This window comes from Eublepharis macularius, chromosome 6, assembly GCF_028583425.1.
Source record: "Eublepharis macularius isolate TG4126 chromosome 6, MPM_Emac_v1.0, whole genome shotgun sequence".
Taxonomy (NCBI): Eukaryota; Metazoa; Chordata; class Lepidosauria; order Squamata; family Eublepharidae; genus Eublepharis; species Eublepharis macularius.
The window spans coordinates 67264741-67287988 of record NC_072795.1 but is presented as its reverse complement, the minus strand read 5'-3'; the positions used below and the strand labels follow the sequence as shown (position 1 = coordinate 67287988).

General features: G+C 45.5%; 1 protein-coding gene across 2 annotated transcripts in view; it reads right to left on the bottom strand.

Annotated features, from left to right (window-relative positions):
- Positions 1 to 23248, bottom strand: part of SUFU (SUFU negative regulator of hedgehog signaling) — a 175912-nt gene that overhangs the window by 8036 nt on the left and 144628 nt on the right. For both annotated transcript variants that reach the window (XM_054982639.1, XM_054982640.1), the window contains exon 11: positions 8860 to 8928. In XM_054982639.1, coding sequence (XP_054838614.1) covers positions 8860 to 8928 — 69 coding nt within the window. The remainder of the gene's footprint in view (positions 1 to 8859; positions 8929 to 23248) is intronic.

The following is a 23248-nucleotide window of genomic DNA, read 5'->3' as shown; positions in this document are numbered from 1 at the left end:
GATGAGCTAGAAGGAAGTTGAAAGGGAAAGTTAAGAAAATCAAATCTCCTCAAAAGTTACAAAGAAGTCTACAAAGCCAAGCTGACATGGTTAAGACAGCAAAGTCAAAAGTTAGGAAACCAGCCAGGGAGATGGCTTGACCACTAGATGAGAAAGCTGTGAAACTACTGTTGTAGGAGTACAGGGAGGCAGCAGAAGATAAATAAACTCTTGGCATTAGTTTTCACTGCAGAAGATATTGAGCAGATACTGAGATATGAAACACTTTTTTCAGGGTGGAAGACTGATGAACGGAGATAGCAACTAGTTCTAGGGCTAGTTGATAAGCTAAACATTAACAAGTCACCAGATGTGGGTGGGATACATGCAAGAGTTCATGAAGTGAAACTGCTGATATTTTCACAAAAATGTGCAACATCACTAAAATTAGCCTCTTTGATGGAGGATTTGAAGTCATCCTGATGTACTGCAGATTAAAAAGGTTCTGTGGAGAGGAAGCTTCTGACTTTTTAGTCTAACATCTTGGATAAATTGGAAAGCACAATTAAAACTAAAATTGTTTATCATACAAAAGAATAAGCCTTGATGAGGAAAATGTGGTATGGCTTCTGCAAAAGGAAGCTTTGCTTCAACCATTCTTTTGAGACTTTCATCAAACATAGGAACAGAACATCAGGTTCACATTATTTGGACTTTGTTAAAAGAACAAGATGCAGAAAAGTAAACAGTTCTGACAATGGATGAAAATAAGTAATGGAGTCCCTTAAGGATTGGTGTTATGGTTGCTGATTTTCAACTTCAAGGGATTTGGAATAGACAAGTTCGTTAATGAACAAACTAGATATGATTGTAAAATTCCAACCAGATCTCTCTAAACGGGGATCTTACCTAGATGTTGCAAACTGCACAAGTCTGCCACAGGGATCTGCAGCAATACTTATTCCTGGTAGCAATTCATGTGCAAACATGAAGCAGGGGAAAATTCAGATTGGGACTAGTGAAAAAGATGAGTTTCTGCCTTTCCCCCTGTACTGTTTTCATCAGCTGGAACAGCCCAGGGGCCATAGGGAAGAGGTGTTATTTGCTCTTTTTGGAGCCAGAATGTGAACTGGAGGATTTCCGTCCAGTGGCACCATACAGACCAACAAGATTTTCCAAGTGTAAGCTTTCAGGAGTCAGAATTCCCTTCTTCAGACATTCTTCAGAAAGTGGACTGAATGCTTGTATGTGCTGGCTCCTCACTGAGCAAATATTTCTTCTCTCCCTGTGGTTCCCAAGCTGTTTCAGCCACTGAAAACAGCTCAAGGGAGAAGGCAGGAATGTCTCCTCCTCCCACACAGTGGTCCTGATCTGAATCAGGCTGTGCTGTGTGTTTACTCACAAGCTGCCACCAGGAACTAGCAGCTATTGTATAGCTGCATGTCTCTGCGGTGAACACAAGCAGTTTGTAGCATCTTGTTAGGCTCTGGGCAAACAGCAAATGAGATTCCATGTAAGTAAATGATGCATACACATGCAAAAATTCCACCTATACACTGATGGGATCTACTCTAGCAGCTGTGTGTGTGTAAAGTGCCATAAAGTCACAGCTAACTTATGGTAACCCCATAGGGTTTTCAAGGCAAGAGTTGTTCAGAGATGGTTTGCCATTGCCTGCCTCTGTGTAGCAACCTTGGAGGTCAGGGCTGACCCTACTTAACTTCTAAGATCTGACCAGATCAGCTAGCCTGGGCCATCGAGGTCAGGGCTAAAATGGCAGGTACTAACTAGGAAAAACATCTGTTGGCATCATGTCTTTACAGAAATCTGTATTGCAACTGCATTTTAAACTTCATGGACTATTCTGGCTGCTTCGTCTCACAATGGGTATCAGAGTGTCGGGAAACTGCTGAAAGGGCAATCCAAATGATCAAGAGATTCAAATACCTTCTGAGCAGGGAAAGATTGAGAAAATGGGTTTTTTAAGTTAGAAAAAAGATGGATTGGAATGGGGAAGACATTTTAGAGATTTATAATTAAGAGACTCAGGTGTTCTATTATCATACAGTAGATGTGGGTTCATAAACATTATTGAAAGGGCAGAGTAGCAGGCCACTATTTAATAAGATACGCATATATTTAATTGAGTATTTATTTATTTAGTATTTAATATGAAGGCCACTACTTTTAACTTGTATGATAAAACAGAGTTGCCCTTACCTGTAACTGCTGTTCAGCTAGGTCTTCATACAAGCACACATAAGGGACTGTGCTTGTGCAGGCCAGCCGCTCAGAACAGGATTCTTCAAAGCTTTTAGGCTATTTGGGGGGATGGGCGACCTCCTCTGCAGACTGCATCAAGCCGGTATTTCCTGCTGAAACGGTCACATGGCAAGAAGTCATCCCTGCTTTCCCCTCAGTTCTCCTGCACCGCTGCAAGTCTCCACTTATGTATGTACTGCTGGAGATCTCACAGCGGGGAAAGAGGGAGGGTATGTGTGCCTGCACAAAGACCTAGATGAACAGCAGTTACAGGTAAGTGCAACTCTGTTTTCATCTACGGTCTTCAATGCAGTCCCACATAGGGAGAACTGCAAGCTACTTACCAAGGAGACGAAGTGATGCTCTCAATTGAAGAGTGACTGTAGAACTGCCTGTCCCACTGCAGTTTCTCTTTGTGAATTGACATCTACTGTGTAGTGTTTCATGAACGTCTCCTCTGATGACCATGTCGCTGCTTTACAGATGTCTCCCAATGGTACTCCACACAAGAGAGCTGTGGATGCCACCTGTCCTCTCGTTGAGTGCGCTTTCAGAGTAAATGGACATGAAACCTGTGCCATCTTGTAGCTAAGCCTGATAGCTGAGACCACCCATCTAGAAATGGTTTGTGAGGACGCAGCCTTGCCTTTATTCTGACCCGTATGACACAAAAAGAATGCCTGAGTCTTACGAAATATCTTAGTTCTATCTACATAAAATAAAACTGCTCTCTTTACATCTAGTGTATGGAGTGTCTGCTCTTGTGAAGAAGTAGGGTTGAGAAAAAACCCTGGTAGGGACAAGCCTTGGGAAACATGAAACTTGAAGACTACTTTAGGTAAAAACTGAAGGCTAGTCCGCATTACTACTTTGTCTGGGAAGACTTGCAAAAATGGAGGATCCACCCTTATATTGTCGAAGGCTTTCACGGCCGGAGAACGATGGCTGTTGTGGGTTTTCCGGGCTGTATTGCCGTGGTCTTGGCACTGTAGTTCCTGACGTTTCGCCAGCAGCTGTGGCTGGCATCTTCAGAGGTGTAGCACCAAAAGACAGAGATCTCTCAGTGTCACAGTGTGGAAAAGATGTAGGTCATTTGTATCTACTTGTGTCTCTCAGTGTCACAGTGTGGAAAAGATGTAGGTCATTTGTATCTACTTGTATCTAGATACAAATGACCTACATCTTTTCCACACTGTGACACTGAGAGATCTCTGTCTTTTGGTGCTACACCTCTGAAGATGCCAGCCACAGCTGCTGGCGAAACGTCAGGAACTACAATGCCAAGACCACGGCAATACAGCCCGGAAAACCCACAACAGCCATTGATCCACCCTTAACGTCTGCAACTCACTAACTCTCCTCGTCGAAGTAATTGCCAGGAGGAATGCTACTTTTGCTGACAGCAAGACTAGGCTACACGTAGCCAGAGACTCAAAGGGTTTAAGCATCAAGCTAGACAATACTAGAAACAGTGACCATTGTGGTACTATCTGCACTCTTTGAGGGTATAAATTGCTGCCATGTGAACTTTGATAGATGCTGAGGCCAGTCCTGCAGCTTGTGTTACAAGATAATCAAATATATTACTTAGTGAACAAGTTTCAGGGCCAAGTCCCCTCGATTCAGCCCATAACACAAATCTGTTCCACTTCAGAGTATATGAAGTTCTAGTTGAGGGCTTACGAGCATTCATGATAATATTCGCTACTGCTTCAGAGAATTGTGAGTTTAATGCTCTATGAACCACACCATCCGATGTAGCCTGCTCAGGTCGTGGTGCCATGTTCGCCCAAAATACAGTAAATCTGGCTCCAGAGGAAGGTGCATGTAATGCCCTTCGGCCAAGCTCTTGAGAATGTGAAACCAAGGTTGCTGTAGCCAGAATGGGGCTATTAATATGCACCTGGTTTGATCTGTCCATATCTTGCAGACTATCCTCTGAACTAAGAGGATTGAAGGCATAAAAAAGGCTGTTGACCAACTTTGTCTGAAGCGCATCTCCCTCCAACTCCTTGTCAATACCCCCTCTTGAACGAAACCTTGGTGCCTTCTTGTTCTTTTGAGTGGCAAAGAGGTCTATGTCCAGGAGCCCCTACCTCTGGAAAATCTGTTGTGCATACTTATCCACTAGAACCCACTCGTGGTGGGAGCTCCCTAATCTGCTTAAGTAGTCAGCCTTGGTATTTTGGGAACGTGAATATGGAGTGCAAACAATGTGATATTTCGAGAAATGGCCCAGTCCCATAACCGGATAGCTTCTTAACACTGCTTTGTTGATGCTGTCCCTTCTTGTTGGTTTATATAAAACACAGTTGTCATGTTGTCTGAAAGCACTTGGACCGTCTTTCCTGACAACATATCTGCAAGTGAATTAAGTGATTAATAGACCGCTCTCAATTCTAGAAAGTTAATGTGAGCTCCTCTTTTACTCTCTGACCATAGTCCATTAACCATTACCTCCTCACAATGACCTCCCCAACCTTCCAGGGAGGCGTCTGTAGTGAGAGTAATCTCATGACTAGGTAACCCAAATGGTATTCTTGCAGACAAAGTTAGCAATATCTGCCCACCACTTCAAAGAACAGTACTTTTCTGGGTATAGATTATCTAATCTGTGGCAACTGGCTTTGTGAGTCGAACCATCTGATAAACCACAGCTGTAAGGTTCTCATCCTTAGACGTGCCAGAGGGACCACAGCCATAGTTGAGGCCATAAGACCCAGAAGAACTTGAATGGAGAGGGCTGACTGGAATCTCTTTCTGAGAAAGCAAGGTACTATAGCCCTTAACTTATCCCTATGATCTGTAGGGAGGAACACCTTGTTAGTCGTGGCATCCAACATCGCACCTATACACTTAACCACCTTGCTAGGTATCATATTGGATTTCTTTTCATTAACCACTAATCCCAAGTCTTTACATGTAGTAAGAATAAGGGTTATGTGGGACTGTAGCTCCTCTGGAGATTGCACAGTGATCAGCCAATCATCCAGGTACGGGTAGATAGAACATCCTAACTTCCTGAGATAGGCTACTACTACTGCTACACACTTAGTAAATACCCTTGAGGCTTGTAGCTAACCCAAAAGCCAATGCTGTGATTTGGAAACTTTCCCCTAAAAAGTTAAAACGCAGGTAGCATCTATGTTCTTGACAAATGGAAATATGAAAGTAGGCATCTTGTAAGTCGAACACAGCGAACCATGCATTTGGGGAAATCATATTAATTATCCAAGGTAGGGTCACCATCCTGAACTCTGATACCTGTAAGTAATCGTTCAGGCCCTGCAGGTCCAAAATAGGTCTCTTGCCCCATTCTTTTTATCTACCAAAAAGAAACGAGAGTAAAATTCAAAGGGGTTATCTGTAGCAGGTACTTTTTGCAAAGCCCCTTTACTCAATAATGACACAAATTTCTGTTTTAGCTAAGGTAGTGTATTCATCAGGGCCTGATTCAATAAACAAGTAGGAGGCAGCTATAACCTTCTTTAATGATAGAAAGAACCCAAACATCTTCAGTGATAATCTGCCACACATCAAAAAACTGTGATAACCTATTTAGGAACAACCCTGTGGTCAGTGTAGACTAGTCGTCTAGTCATAATTGTTCCCTATGACCCTGAGATGGGTCCTTCTGGGATTGTGCTTGATGGTTTGACTTCGTCTTTCCCACTGATCACTTTCTAGGTTAGCCCTGACAGTGGTATTGAGCCCCGTAGGGATACTGGTTCTTTGTAGGGTTGGAACCTATATGACTGGTAGTCTCTCCTGGGCTTGTAATTTCTTCTCCCAGGGCTTCAATAGAATGATGTTGAAGCTGATGACTGAGGCAGAATGCCATAAGACCTAGCAGTCTGTTGGTCTTTCTTTTTCTTCGACACGTATGCATCTGTTGCCTCAGAGAATAAAGTACTCCCTTCAAAAGGCATGTCCTCTATTTTGTTCCTGGTCTCCACGGGCAGAGCCGTGGCTCGTAGCCAAGCATGTCTCCATAGAGCGACAGCCATATTCAATCCTCTAGTAGCTGTATCTAGGATGTGTCTGCTTGTGCTGATTTGTTGCTTCGAGAGGATGGTGGCCTCATCCTGAATCAGCTTTGCCAATGGCATTTCTCCTCAGGTAAGTCCCCCATATATGATGCAATCTCTTGCCATAAAAATATTTGATAGCTGCTCATGATGGCCAAGAAGTTGGCCATTTTAATCGTGAGAGCAGAGCCTGAATAGAACTTACTTCCCACTGCGTTCAGCCTCTTTCTCTCTTTGTCTGCTGGTTTAGAGAAGCTGCCATGCCTCTGCCGTGCCTGCAGTTCCTCTGCTATCATGGCTGAAGCCGGCGAATGGGAGAAAAGGTAAGGACACTTATCCTTCTTGACCTTATAGAGAGCTTCAATCTTCTTCATCGTAGCTGGAATTGAAGCAGGTTTTTGTAGCAGCTCATTCATTATTTCAATGAATCCCACTATCATGGGGAAAGCAACCACCTCAGGTGGGTCAGTATACATGTGCTTCAAGATGTTATCTCTTGCTTTGGGTTATGGAGCTAAGACATCGATATCTAAAGATTTTGCTATCTGCATCATTTGTTCAGTGTACAGCTTATAGTCAATGGTTGAGGACTTCTGTTCCGACTCTCCCACCATCACCTCTGGTGACGGATCTGATGTGAAGCTAGGGGTTCTAGCGGTTCAGAGGAGTTCCTGCTCCAAGTCTGAATCGATGTTGATGCATCGATGGGCTCGACGGTACCATGTTAGGTCAGAAATGTGTGACTTGCTCGGAACCGACCTGGAGGACCCTGGAGCCAAAAGGGGCATGTAGAATTAATAGTTCCAGTCATGCGAGTAACCCGGAGGAGGATAAGGCAGGTACCACGAAGCTCTCAGGTGGCGATATCAAGTTCTCTCATTGGAACTTGACCATCGATGTTCCACCATCTTGGTTCCATCTCCTGAAGCTGGCGAGACAGAGTTTGATCTCCTGGACGACAGTGGATGTGGAGGAGCTTGCCCACTCGGATCTGGCAAGGGGCTCAGAGTGGGTGATGCTGTTCGCTGCCGAGCCTTGTGCTTGCTTTTGTCTTTATGCTTGTGTGGCTTGGGAATACTCTTCTCTGTTCCAACCTGCCTCGAAGACTTAGATCCTCTGCTCCGTGGAGTCCTGAGGTCTCCTTCCACTAATAAGACACTGGCCCTTGAATGCACTGAGGCTGTCGTCTCTCAGGACTGAGAGTGCAGTCGGCTTCGAGCTCTCGGAAACAATGGAGCTGTTGGCAATCCGGCAGACGTCGGATCCAAGTTCAGCATCTGTTCTGCTACAATTTCAGTAGTTGGGTGCGCGGGCACTCTGCTGGGGCAGTTTCTTTGCTGCAGGGCTTGTGGAGCTGGACATTGCTCTTTCCCAGAGCAGAGCTTTAAGTCTTGCTGCATGATCTCCTTGTGCCTTGGGGGTAAATAATTGGCAGTGCTTGCAGCGCTCAACCACATGTCCTTCCCCTAAGCATGCCAAAGACAGAGAATGGCTGTTGGTCTTTGCCATTATAGTGCCACAGGTTGCACATTTTTTAAACAGCGATTTCTCTGCCATAGCATCCAATGCCGCTAATCCAACAGTATCAACACTATGTAAAAGACTAACTATATTCACACTACAACTATAACTAACTATAACTATAACTACAACTACGAACTCTTTTTTTAAGCTAATGATAACAAGAAAAACTCTTTGTGCAATACAAGCCTGAAGAAAAGAAGCGCCTGTTCTCCGCGGTGGTAAAAAACAAACTGAGGGAAAAGCGGGGGCAACCTCTTGTCACGTGACTGTTTAAGCGGGAAATACCAGCTCGGAGCAGTCCGTGAGGGAGGTTGCCCCCCTGAATAGCCTAAAAGCTTGAAGAATCCTGTTTCAAGTGGCCAGCCTGCGCAAGCGCAGTCCGCTATGTGAGACTGCACTGAAGACCATAGATAAACTTGGTATTCTAATTCAGGGGCGGCACATAATCGGCACTAAACAGGATTAAAGCAAAAGGACTTTGAGCATCAGGGATAGAATAGGCTATTCTACTAGCAAATGAAGAAATGTATTTGGTGTGTACAGAAGCTGTAAAAAATGAAAATTAACTTCTTTTCAAGGCATAGGTGAACATCAGGCAGGATAATTTTAGAAATACACTTGAAAAACAAGTACCAGTCCTGCAGGGTGGTCATACAGTCAACAGAGCCTGGTACAGTAATACAAATATTTTGTTTCACTGAGAAGCTACAAAAGATTTCATTAGAGAAAGTTAAAATCTATGTCCTCAGTCCACAAGGTATCAGTGGGAACATACCAGTGGGATTTCAGTTAAAGGATGTCAACTGCTAAGTCAATTGCTAGCATAGACTTCTTTAGGGAAAACATCCTCTAGTCACTATCATCCCCAGTTGCTCTGGCCAAATAATCCTGGGGTTGCTACCATACAACACCCCATAAAGGGTTTTCAGGGATTATAATGGCAAGGAACACAGACCTATATTTATAGGGAAGAAACCAGATCATCAAGCCAGCAAACTAAACAAATTAGGTCACTGAATATACAGAGAATCCCCTTGGGTGTTAGAGTTGAGTTAAGCAGACATACTTCCTCTGGAGAATTCAGATCTTCTAGGTCTTCTAGCATTCTTTCCACAAACTCTTCAGTCAGCAGGATCTGCAAAAGAGACAGTAGTAGTATTCTTTTACACTCCAAGCTTCACCTAATTGCTAAGCAACAGACTCCTTCCTAGTGCACAGAGAAGAGACTGTATTGTGTTTTTCATCCAGCAATACACAAAGACCTTGGAAGTTGCTTTGCTTTCCTCCTGTAGTACTGTCAAAATACTAAAATTATAAGCAAATCTAGTTACATCATCACGTATCTTCCCGAGTTAAAAATTAAAGGCTTTGATTCAGAAAGAAGTAAAGAATGATGGAGACAGAAATTTTGTTTAAAGGCAGGCAATATGAAAAAGGAAATGTTTCGTTCTTTGAAACCAGATAGGAGAAAGGGATTTACTAGCTTGTAAAATCTCTTCTGCCAAATAGGTTGAAGAGCTAAACCTTCACAAAACTTTGTTAATTTACTGTTGCACAAAAGAGTACCTACATCTGCCTGAAGTTTAAACCAGATTTCTGACCTGATAAAGATCAGATCAATTAAGTACACGTGGTATTTAGGAATAACAACACTAGCACTAGGTATATAGTGATCCCAAGGCATTCCTATGACATGGCTTTTAATGAGACAACATAAGCTACTATCAAGCATGCCATTTTTATAGTAGTCCCTAAAATCAGAAACTACCTGACTACTGAAGTCATCTTCAAAGGCCCTCCTTTGGGTTCCCTCACCATCCGAGGCTAGCCAGCTTACAACTCGAGAAAGGGCCTTCTTGGTTGTAGCACCAAAAGTTTGGAACTCCCTTCCCAGGGCAATTCATCTGTCTCCCTCTGTCGTTGTCTTCTGCCAGCAGGTGACAACTTTGTTTCATTTACTATTCCCTCATGAATTTTTGTTAGCCCTCCTCCCTGTTTGTGTCTGTGTTTATCTGTGCTATATAACTGTGCTACATAATTAATTTATATATGAATATATAAAATTTAAATGCTGTTTTAATAGCTGAAATGTCTGTTGCCTTTGGGACCCTGAGTTGGGTAGAAAGGAGATACAGAAATATTTTAAATAAATGTTTAAAAAGTTGCTCCTGCAATGATGTATACATTATAAATATATCTGATGTGCATGATAAAGGTGACATCTACAGCAAAACAACATCACAGGCTATCATGGCTCTGTCAACATCACAGGCTATCATGCCCTAGCGCTAAAAATTTTCAACTTCAGCAGAGTACCTCTTTTTGTGAACATTAAGGCCTATCAACAGGAAGGGTACTGTATGGTGACTACAAACAGCAGCTGATTTATTCCCTTTAGAAAAAAATCCAAAATATAACAATGGAAAAAACCTTTAACACACAGAGGACAAATTATATTGTTCTGCTCACATTCAAAATCCACATCCAAGAATACCTTTTCTTCCAGGACATCTTTCAGCAGCAACTAAGACAGCAAATAGGCTCTATAGTATCAGATGGCACTTGCTACGGGGTTTTTGAAATGCCACATTTCCATAGTTCTGGCAGCACTGTGCAAACATTTCCCACCCCACCAGCCAGCTATAACTGGTTTCTTATGCTGGGACATGGTTCTGCCTTTTGTGAGGACTGTTTGCAAACATAAACACACAGCAGCTTATAAATGTGCTCCCCCTTCAGCCATTCATAAAAAAAAAATGTCCATGCTAAGATTTTCATATGAGTTATGACCTCAACAAAGTATTTTCAGCTTTGTGAATGAGAGCTGAATTTCCAGATGTTTTATGTTACAACTTGCGAATAAAACAGGTGGCACATGTGTAAAAGAAGAAAAAAAAACCCATGTAAATCAAGAGTCCCTGAAATATGGCCAAAATAAGTAACCAACTATTGAAAAGGTACTATGGAATAACTTCAAATTACGGTATAAAACTCTGGCATACAGCAGACTCTCTCCTTAGCATTCCACATGAATTTTGATTGAAGATGGAAGGTCTTACAATTTTTCCAGATTTATTTATTTGTTGTTACTTGTAACCATAAACACTCCTGAATATACAGAGATGGAAAGATGCCCTTTTCAAAGTGTATCCAGACATAATCAGTTGTTCCCATGACATTTCTGTCTCCATTTTGTGGTCCCAAGCTGTATCCACTTTGGTCCATGACCAGCTCACTTGCCCTGCCCTATTAGAAAGGTCTGGCCTTACCTCTCTTTCATTCAGATTCTCATTTGGAAAGCTGTCTGCTTTGAAAACCCCTCTTTAACACATCACCTCATTAAATCTCAGAAGCTAAGCAGGGTCAGCCTTGGTTAGTAATGGGATGGGAGACCTCATTCACAAACTCAGAGGGTTTGTTAATTTCCTCTTCATCTCCTAGAAAAACAGGGTTTCTCACCTGTAACTGTTGATCGTCGAGTCTCTTCTGTGCAGACACACATTGGGACTGCGCAGGCGCAGGCCAGCCGCGGAGAAGATTCTTTTAGCTTCTAGAATTGTGACGGGGACGTTCGGGCCCACCGCGCATGCGCGCCGGTGTTCCCGCCAATTTTGAAAGTACAAGTACCCAAACGTCCCCGGCATTCCCTCAGTTCACCTGAGCCGCCGGAGAAACAATTGAGTAAACCAAGCACTCACAGCGGGGCAGGTGGGAGGGAATGTGTGTCTGCACAGAAGAGACTCGACGATCAACAGTTACAGGTGAGAAACCCTGTTTATCGTCGTCGTCCTTCTGTGCAGCCCCACATTGGGAGAATAGCTAGCATCTCACCAATGGGGGCGGGTGTGAGTGTCTATGTGAACAAAGAATGCAGAAGAGCCGTGCCAACAGCGGATTCACGGCGTGCATTTACGTCTATAGAATAATGTTTGATGAAAGTGTCAGCGGTAGACCACGTTGCAGCTTGGCAGATGTCCTGGAGCGGCACTCCTCGCAGGAAGGCAGCAGAGGCAGCTTGTGCTCGAGTAGAATGAGCAGTAATCAACAACGGGCACCGGACTCCAGCTTGCTGATAACAAAGTTTAATCGCAGACACAATCCAGCGAGAGATAGACTGGGCAGAAGCTGGTGAGCCCTTGCGAGGGCCAGAGTAACACAAAAATAGGGCAGGAGATTTCCTGAAACATTTGGTGCGATGTAAATAAAACAATAAAGCACGTTTCACATCCAATGTGTGTAGAGTACGTTCCTCTGGGGAAGAGGGTGTAGGAAAAAAGGAAGGGAGGACCACCTTCTGTCGCAGGTGAAATTTGGAAACCACCTTGGGCAGGAACTGCATACTAGTGTGGAGCATGACCGTGCCGGGGAAGAACTGCAGGAAGGGGGGGGGTCACACCTCAGAGCAGACAACTCCCCTACCCGCCTGGAGGAAGTGACTGCTACCAAAAAGGCCACCTTCTGCGTGAGCAGAGGCAAGGGACAGGTAGACAGGGGCTCAAAAGGGGAGAGCATTAAACGGGAGAGCACCAGGGTCAGGCTCCATTGAGGAATAGGATGGGCCCTAGGAGGAAAGGACTTCAAGAGGCCCTTCAGGAACTGCTTGGACAGCCAATGTGCAAACACAGTCTTCCCATCAATCTGCTCATGGAAGGCAGAGATAGCAGCCATGTGCACTTTAACACTGGAGAACGCCAGACCTTGGGAGCACAGGTCCAGGAGGTAGTCCAGAACGACAGGAAGCGGGCAAGTGAAAGGGGAAACCCCTTTGGGGGCTAACCACCTGGAGAAACATGACCACTTCCTCTGGTAGGACAACCTGGTAGACGGTTTTCGGGCATTCAAGATCACATTAAGCACCCTAGTAGAGAGGCCTACTCTGGGGTGCAGAGGAGCCAGGCAGTCAGATTTAGCACTGCCACATCGTGATGCCACACCCCGTCCCTGACTAGCAGGTCTGGGGCGTGTGGCAGCGGGAGACATCGCCCCTGTGACAGGGAGAGCAAAAGGGGGAACCAATCCTGGCGAGGCCACCGAGGGGCAATCAGGATACAATGGGTTCGGAAGGCTCTGATCCTGGAGAGGACCTTGTGAAGGAGTGGGAAGGGCGGGAAGGCATAAAAGAGCCCTGGAGACCAGGGTATCTGGAAGGCATCCCCCAGGGAGCGATGGCCAATCCCGGCCCGGGAGCAGAACAGGGGAGCCTGTGTGTTGTGGGTTGTGGCGAAGAGGTCGACGAGCGGGGTGCCCCACATGCGGAAAACCACGTGGAGGTAAGCCCTGTTGAGGGACCACTCATGTTGGGGCAAAAACACCCTGCTCAGCGTGTCTGCTGCTGTGTTGCTCTCCCCAGCAATATGAACGGCCTTGGGCAGGACGTTGTTGGTAATGGCCCAGTTCCAGAGCGTAGTCGCTTCCCTGCAGACCTTGAGCGAGACCGTTCCTCCCTGCTTGTTGAGATAGTAACAGGCCGTGGTATTGTCCGACAGGACCTGCACCCTCTTGTTCCGAATGACATCTGCAAAAGAAGCAAGGGAGTAACGGATCGCTCTAAGCTCTAAGAGGTTAATGTGCATGTTCACCTCAAGGGAGGACCAAACACCTTGAGCAGACAGTCGTCCACAACGCCCTCCCCAGCCTAGATTGGAAGCGTCCGTAAAGATGGTGACCTCCGGCAGGAAGGGACCAAAAAGACAACCCTTGGACAAATTCTCAGGGACAGTCCACCACACCAAGGACCGCTGTATCACCCTCGGGATGGAAAACCCACGATGTTGACTCATAGTGAGGGGGTTGAAAACCCGAACAAACCAGTTTTGCAGAGGCCTCATGTGCAGGCGTGCAAAAAATACCACCCCTGTGGAGGAGGCCATGAGGCCCAACAACGTTTGAATCAGGAGGGCAGTTTGGAACCGGTTATGCACGAAGTGGCGGGCCAGGGAGGACAGCCTGTGCAAGCGGTCCGGGGGTAGATAAGCCCGGCCCAGCAGAGAGTCGAAGTGGACCCCGATGAACCTAATGCTCGTACCTGGGGACAAAACAGACTTCCCCAAATTAACAACCAGCCCCAGTCCGTCTAGCACGGACAAGGTGAGGGCAACAGAGTCTCGGAGGGAGTCAGCGGAGGGACCCACCAGGAGCCAGTCATCCAAATATGGGTAGACAAAACAGCCATTAGACCGTAAATGAGCCACCACGGTGGCCATACACTTTGTGAACACCCTGGGCGCCGAGGCCAGGCCAAAGGGCAAGGCTGTGTATTCATAAACGGCGCCACCACAGGTAAAACGGAGATATTTCCTGTGGCCCTCAAAGATGGAAACGTGGAAGTAGGCGTCTTTGAGATCTAAAATGGCCATCCAGACGCCTGACTCCATGAGTTCCAAGACTCGTGACAGGGTAAGCATCCTAAACATTTCCACCTTCAAGTAGGTATTAAGGGCCCGAAGGTCCAAAATGGGTCGAGACCCCCCATCTTTCTTATCCACAAGAAAATATCTCGAGTAAAACCCCCAAGGGGAAGTAGAGACATCGACCACCCGGACAGCACCTTTGTTAACCAGCTCCAAAACATTATTTTGCAAAACAACATTACAACAAGAAGCACAACGAGGGGGGTGCGAAAGAGGGGGTGCAGTGGTGAACGATAACTTATAACCACGGGCCACAATAGAGAGGACCCATGTATCAGTAGTAATGAGTTGCCAACGGGGCAAGAAAGGCCGTAGCCTGTCCAAGAACAAGATATCAACAGCGTCCTTGGAGGCCAACTGGGAAGCGTCCTGGCGTAGTCAGAAGACCGAGGGCTTCTGCGCCGAAGTCGAGGGCTTAGGCGAGGGAGGCTGCTGTCGTCCCTTGGACCGGCCGGAGCGTCTCGAAGAATGGCGCTGCTGGCCAGAGTAGGAACGGTGGCCATAGGATTGGCCTGAGAAGAACCTTCCTTGGCGCTGTTGGAACTGCTGGTAGGGGGACTGATAGGACTGGAACTTGCCGTACCGATATCTCAGACCCGACTGCGGAACCGAAGGCGCAACCCCGAGGGACTTGGCCGTCTGCTGGTTCTTCTTCATGAGAGAAAGGGACTCATCCGTTTTCTCTGAGAAGAGCTGGGGACCCTCAAACGGGAAATCCTCGACCTTGGCCTTCTTCTCGGGGGGGCAGGGCTGTAGATCGAAGCCAGGCGTGCCGACGCAAGAGCACTGAGGATGCCATTGCACGTGCAGCAGAGTCGGCGGCGTCCTTGCCAGCTGTCATCTGTTGCTTCGACAACCGGAAAGCCTCAGCCTGGAGAGCCTTGACCAAGTTACGGCGATCGTCGGGAAGGTCAGAGAGGTAGGAGGATAGTCGCTTCCACAAGAAGAGATTGTAGGAGCCCATTATCACTTGGAAATTGGTGATACGGAACCCCAGGGAAGCCGAAGAATACACCTTCCGACCAATGCCATCTAAGCTTTCTGCCCTCCCGATCCGACGGAGCCGAGGAGGAACCGCGTCAGAACCGAGCTTGACCCTCCTCGGCCACGATGGAAGAGGGTTTCGGATGGGTGAAGAGGTAAGGGCAATCCTCCTGTTTGAGCCGATAATATTTCTCGACCTTCTTGGCCGTAGGCGGCACGGAAGCAGGGGTCTGCCAGAGCGCGAGGGCATTGTCAACGAGATCCTCGACAGGGGGGAATGCCACCGAGGCAGGAGACCCAGAGTACAACGGCTCCAGCAGCTTGCTCTTGGGTTTCGAGGTTGAGGAGGCGACATCAAGTTCCAGTGCTGCGGCCATCCGGACCAGCTGCTCCGCGAATACTCTGTAGTCGTCATTAGGGGACGACGAACGGAGCTCCCCCACAGCATCATCAGGGGAAGGGTCGGAGGCCGCGTCCGAGGAGTACTCTGACAGAGACGCCAGGCCCTCTTCATCCTCGGAGTCGGAGAAAGCCGCCGGGGTCTGTGTCGGAACCGAAGGGCGTTCCGTCGGAACCGAGGTACAAGGCTCGGGAGCCGAAAGATGGCGATGCGGCCGAGCGGCAGGCGGAGCAAGAGGCAGAGTCGATGGTGCCGGAACCGAGGTCAAGTGCGCCGATGGGCCAGGCAGGAAGGGGGCGGACTGTTGGATCCAAGCCACGAAATCTTGCCAGGAAGCTACGTTCCCAAAGCCCGGGACAGGCTGCCAAGGAGGTAGAGCAGCAGGCACCGGAACGGATCGGTGAAACGGCGCCGGAACCGACAAGACTGGCTGCGACGGAACGGAGACCTCCGACGGGACCGGAGCGGATGGCAGGGAGCGTTCAAACTCGTGGAACGGTTCCGAAAAACAAGGGAACGATTCATAGTCGTCTGGAACCACCGGAGGAGGCGTACGAGGAGGCGACGGGGTGTGCAGGAGACTCCTGATGTCCTCAGCAGGAGGGGCCGATCTGGGAGGCGAACCAGCCAATGAAGTCGGGGCCGGCGATAAAGCACGGCTCTTGGATTTCGACCTGGCCTTTGCCTTTTTTGGCGGGGGCTCCGAAGAAGCCTCAGTGGCCAAAGGTTTCGAAGAAGGCTTCGAAGAAGCGCGTTTCTTCGCCTTCCGGCTGGATGGAGCACTCACAGAACTGGAGGCAGTCGAGCCCTCCGGAACGGGCGGCCCCGTCGGATCCGAGGGGAGCGGTTCCGGCGACTTACGTGGAGCCGGCGAGGGAGCGACAGAGCTGGGCCTGCTCCCGGACGATCCAGAAGGTTTGGGCGGCAGAAGGTTGGCGTCCCAAAGGAAGGCTCGGAGCCTGGCCTTGCGGTCGTTCCGCGCCTTCGGGGTGAAGGCCATGCAGAACTTACAGCGCTCCACGACGTGCCCCTCGCCCAAACAGATAAGGCACAGGTCATGACCGTCTGAGTGGGTCATTTTAGTGCCACACTGCTGGCATTTTTTAAACAAAGATGATTGGGACATGGTGAAGGTGTTTCCCACAGATGGACGAGGAAACACTAACTTACAAGAGAAAAAACTCCGAAGAAACGAGTGGCAGCTAAAGAACCTTTTCGAACGGCGGCGAAAAAGGAACTGAGGGAATGCCGGGGACGTTCGGGTACTTGTACTTTCAAAATTGGCGGGAACACCGGCGCGCATGCGCGGTGGGCCCGAACGTCCCCGTCACAATTCTAGAAGCTAAAAGAATCTTCTCCGCGGCTGGTCTGCGCCTGCGCAGTCCCAATGTGGGGCTGCACAGAAGGACGACGACGATCTGGAGATGAAACTGACAGAGCCTTCAGGAGGCAAAAAAGAAATTAACAAACCCTATGAGGAGTGATCTCTGGCTCTGTAGAGAGGGGAAATTGACAAAGCCTTCCAATCTCTTTTAAAACTCAGCTTCCTGGCTAACATTGCAACTCGCTTCATGTACAGTCCTTGTGTAATTTGTTATTTGTAGCTTGGCTCTCAGATCAAGGATTCTGCCCCTATGTACTATGACATAAACAAAACAAAACAGAAAGCCCTTCACTTTCCGTTAATTTTTTTATAAAAAGCGATTAAGATTTTCAGCATGCAAAAGGGTTTCTATTTTTTTTGTTTCTGAACATGGAAACAACAAAAAAAGAAACCCCTTCTAAATTAGCCCTGTGTCCCAAAGAAACAAAACACAAACATATCCTTTCCAGTGTATAAACAAGTAGTTTTGAAAGGGGTTCTATTCTTTTTTTCTAACAGATACTTTTTGCTTTTCCTAGGATTCCTGAATCTCAGGATTGCAGATGTGTGTACCTAAGGGGTTTGAAAGACCCCTATCCTATGTCTGTAGTTTATACAGATAGCAGGAACAAATAGGGAAAAATAAACCCAACTCAAAGTGGGAATTCCTCTCAGATTTTACTGGACCTTCCAAAAACGTGGACTCAATTTGAAGTGCAGTCTGATGGGGAAGGACCAATATTCGATTGTGAAATCCACCCTCCTCAGATTTTGTGATTACTGCTACCTTAAACTTTTCTAGTAAAGAAGTCTTCTGATTCTATACACAAGCACTCAAAGGAGTCAGCTGCTCTACAACTGGATGTTGTAATTTTATTGCCATTTCCAACATCTCCATCTCATTTCCAACAGAATGAATCTGAGCTCTCAGACTTTTCTAGCTCAGACTGAGAGTTACCGCAATCAAGTTGACAAAGAGTTAGACTTGGATCCAAAAGAACGTTACTTTCAATTCTGCCATGAATTCATTGTGCGCTCTTGCGGCTCAGCCTCAATCCCCCTAGCTGTAAAATAGAAAGAACAGTGACATAACTCATATTTGTTCTGAAGAGAAATACAATAAAGGCACTCCAAATTAAAAGTGCTTATATAACTCTCACAAAAGTCTTCCACCTTTAAAATTCAGTTTTAGCCCTAGCTACTGGCAGCCTTTCCTTCCCAAACCATTCATTTCCCTCCACCCACAGGAGTAACTTGAGAGGAAGAAGGTAAAAGGGATAGATTCCCCAACTTACAAGAGATGAATCTTCAAAACAGATACAGTACATAAGGAAACATGAGTGTGAGAGTTTAGAAAGGATTTCTTTAAACTTGTAAAGAAATGTTTTGAGAGTGTTTTGTTTGAACTGCAGGAGCAGTGGGCAGGAATGTGAATCAAGCTTTCATTGATTGTTAGCTTTTTGTATGCATCTCACCATTCTTGTTTATAATGAAGGTTTGCTATACTCTACAAGGGCAAGTAACATGAATGTTGAAGTTTTCTCTCTAAACAGATCTAAAAGGAAGTGAGAGTGACTGGCATGTCTAATATATGATCTTTGCCTCATCCTTTGGAGTCACAGCTGATTGGTTCAAGGGCACTGGAGGTTTCAAGAAATATAAATACCATGAAGCAAGGGGTTCCTTAGGATGCATTTTATGCAGAACCACAAAAAGTTAATAGAAAAACTTGACTAAGCAACAAAACATACTTTTTAGTGATGAAGTGCATTAAGCTGCAGATACTTTGCTCTTTTTCCCAGCATGTGTCCAAGGAACAGTTGGAGTAGACTACTCACTCTTGTAGTGTCTCATTAGGGCTCTACTTCCAGCTTTTCCCCCTTCATGGGAGTGTGTTTCTCTTTAAAAAGATTTTCGCTATTTCTGCACTATTTCTGTTGATGTCTGAAGAGACTTTGAAAAAAATGTTGTCTTCCTTCTCTTCAAATATCTACTTAGAAGGAGAATGACTGAAGCTTCCCATTCCTCAGAGCCAACTGCAAGGCAAATTCATTGGAGGACGAGTGCTTCAGCATGCCATTCCTTGCAAAGGTATTTGCTTTCCATAAAGGGCAGTTTACCTGCTATGTGAAATGGCAGACAAGAGCCCTTCACAGCTAGTGGACTTGTGAAATTGGCAGTCCTATAATGTATTGAGACAAGAAGGAACAAATCTGAGACAGTTTGCTACCCCTTCTAAAGAATGGCTTGGTGTGGAAACAATCTTTCAAGTTTAAGTTGTACAGAAGAATTGTTGTAGGATCAAACCACAAACAGATTCCACAGCATCCCTCAGCATTTCCTCTAGGATAAGACACTAGGGTTGTGCACAGGGAAAAAAATCAGTTGATTTGGTTCAGTAATACCAAACTGAAATTCATTCTCCAGTTCAGTTTGGTAATACAAAGCAAATTCGGTAAAATTTGACCATTGTTTCCTGTGGGAAACTAATTTCGGGGCTATCTGTTTCTTTTTTTGATCAAATTTCACCAAATTTGCAGGGGCTGTACTCCTAACTGTCCTCTAATGACCTCCCAAGTTTCATAAAGATTGGACTGGAGGGCGTTTTATGCCCCCCCCCCAAAGAAGGTGCCTCCAGCCATCTCCGATCTCCATGATTTTCTATGGGGAAAACTATAAGGGCTATCCAGGAGGCTGGGGGCAGAACTTTGAAAGCAAATTCTAACAAATTTTCAGTAGACCAACTCCTCACTGTCCTCTAAAGACTTCAAAAGTTTCAGGAATATTAGACACTGAGGTTCAGTTCTGTGGGCCATTGAACAAGGTGCCCCCAGCCACTCCATTTATTCCTATTGTGGGGAAAAAACTCCAAGCTGCCTCCCACTGCAGAAACACATGGACCAAGCACCCCAACAAACACCTCCCTGAAGAACAACCAACAACAATGGAACGTCAAACCAACTTCTATGCCAACAGAAAACAGAATCCTGCAAAAACACCAACCAAACTTCTATAAAGAAAGAGCATGTCCTAATAACAGGGGAAAGCAGTCCCCCCTAAAGAAGAACCAACAAAAATCTACAGCAACAAGTACCCACAACAGGGAAAAACAGCCCTCCTCCAGAAGAACAAGTGAGCTTAATAAACAGGAACTATAAAACACCAAACAACAAATTACCCACAACAGGATAAAACAACTCCCCCCTCCCCTGAAGAACAAGCAGCAAAATGAACAGTAAATATAATATCAAAAGCCAGAAATCAAAGCCCCCCACTACACAAAAGCCCAATCGAAGCATGCTCCAAACAGCAAAAAAGTAGTTTTTAAAATGCAAAGTAAAAAACCCTTTCCCCTTTCCCCTTCCCTCCAAAGAAAAAACCCAGTGAGTCTATTACTCTCACACCAGGCACCAGGAGAAGTCTTTGGTGCAGAAGGTCTCAGCACAGGCAGCAGCAGCAGCAGCCAGGAATCCACTTGTTGGACAGCAGGTTCCAGTTGCAGCCCAAAGCAGTCTGAGGTCATAGGCCAAGGCAGTCCGAGGTTGCAGGGGCCACACCCACACCCACACCCACACACACAACGGGTCTAACCACACACACACGGGTCTAACCACACACACACACACACACACACACACACACACACACACACACACACACACACACACAACGGGTCTAACCACACAATCAATAATTGCTTAACAATATTTTCAATATTTTTTAAAGTGCTCAAAGTGCTCAGTATAAATACAATTCATATACAAATATAATAAATACATAAATACAACAGTACAAAATTTCAGCTGATATAAATGAAGGAAAAATTCTGGGTAATCATAGGAATCCAGTACAATTATTAAATCCAGATACAATGAACTCCTTGATACAATGGAATGCAAGGTCGTAAATTTCCAAGGTGCGATGCAGAAGAAGAAAGAGTTCTGAATTGAACTGGGCAAAAAACCGTCCTCAAACCGACGTCCTCAAACTGACGCCCCCGCCCTACGGACAGTTGGACACATCCGTTTCACATGCTGTGCTCTTTATTACTGTGCTTTCTCAAGGGCAATACACATCTAATACAACACAATCCTCCAAAGGCATACCCAATCGGCTTCTTATCGAGCTTTCATTTTTGCGGTCTCAATACGAGTTTTGTTTAGTTTGATGTTTGTACATACTCCCTAAGTGTTGCCCATTGTTGTAGTAGTGTCCTGGATCAAGACAGATGGGCCGTTGCTGACTGGCAGTGGGTTCCTTATAGCTGATGGCAGGTTGAGCTCTGCTGTGGTTGTTTCATCCTCTTCCCCTGAGCTGGCTGCTTCATTGGTGCTGGTTATGCCTGACTGACCCACGACACAGGCAGTGTCACTAAATCTCTAGCAGTTTAAAAAAGGCACTCTTCTTCTTGAGAATCCAATTGGCCAGAGAAGGGGAACACTGCAAGGATGGGGCACTCACTCTCCCTTTCCCTTTCCACCTTCCTTTTGCCTCTGCCTCACTCCCCCTTCCATTTGGTTAAAAAAGGCAGGAAGCAGTATTTCTTTGCTATTCCTTAGCAAAGCAACAGCAAGGAGCAGTGCAGCTACGCTTCCTGAATTTTACCGAATTAATTTGTTATGCTTGAGTTCAATATTACCAAATTTATTCGGGAATACAGATTTAGGCTTGGTAATACCAAATTTTACCAAATCAGGTAAAATTTGGTAATTTTTACTGAATACCGAAACCGAATTGCACATCGCTATCTTCCTCAGGAGAACCTCCTCAGGATACAGTGAAGCCTCCTGCCATTAGCATTCCACACCCTGGGAAACTCTTACAGGATGACTCAGCTCAACCCCACCCCTCCTGAGTAGATACAAATGACCTACATCTTTTCCACACTGTGACACTGAGAGATCTCTGTCTTTTGGTGCTACACCTCTGAAGATGCCAGCCACAGCTGCTGGCGAAACGTCAGGAACTACAATGCCAAGACCACGGCAATACAGCCCGGAAAACCCACAACAGCCATCGTTCTCCGGCCGTGAAAGCCTTCGACAATACATAAAATGAAGTAATTAAACATATTTTAGGGGAAATCTAAATGGAATTCATTCTTAACACACATAAGAGAATTTTGAAAGCATGCAATGTAGGCCAGGATAATCTCAAGATACATTGTATATCTGGATGTTTCATGATCTGCATCAAGCTATATTTACCAAAGGCTTCTAAGAAACCAAGTCACGACCTATAAAAAATTATCCTTTTGCTGATGATTATTAGGGGGGAAATAGGAAGAAGGTAGGCAGAAATGGTCAATTCTTCAAACAGAGAGGAGAAAAAAGTAGGCTATGTAAAGTGAACAATTAACAGAAGAACTTGAGAGCAGAAATAAACAACAAAATGGAAAATTAAAGTTACATGTATAATTACAGGCCTTGGCAGTGAGACCCATGAGCATGATGATGCTCCTAACTCTTTCCTCAATGCACATCACTTGATAATTCTAGGAACTTTCAAGAGCAATTTTCAATGCAGTGTGAACAACTGCTCCTATAAGATTTGGGAAGGCCTGGTGCATGGCAGCAATTACTTGCGCAACCATAAAGGAGTATCTTTCCTCATAGACAACGTTCCTACATGCAATCATACTTAGACAACTCTAAGGTAATACCACCAGTTAAAGATATCTGAATCACTGTGACTAGCCATGGATAAAGGTATAAACATTTTAATGAATACATTTTAAAAATACGTATTAAAAACTAGATGAGAATGCTACAGGTCTCAGAATAAAACCCAAAGGGTAGAAAATTAAAAGATGTTCCTCAGCAAACAGAAATGTGTATAGAAATTGAAAAAATGTTATATTACTTTGCAATTTATCAGACACAGAAGCTATCTATATAACAAAGTGGCACAGAATTCTCAGGACTATTTGATTTAGAAGGGAAACCAGTAAGAGGCACCCGGTAGATATAGCAAATTTAACAAAAGGTATTTGTGGCCACAGTCCTGGTCACAGTTACGTATTACTTTGAAACATTCTTATGTAGGTCTTCCTAAGTAGGTTCAAAATATGTTTTAAAGGACTGTAATTCAAGTTTGTCATGGAGAACCTAACACCTGTTTTAATCCAATTACATTTACTGCCATTTTGTTTCTAGGCTCAAAATGCTGATATTAACTGTAAAACCCTGAATGTCTCAGGGCCAGGGTATTTTGAGGGATTACTTTTTGAAATCTGCTCTACACAACTGCATTAACAGATATAAGGTTGACAAGTACATAGCTGTACAAAAATGTACTC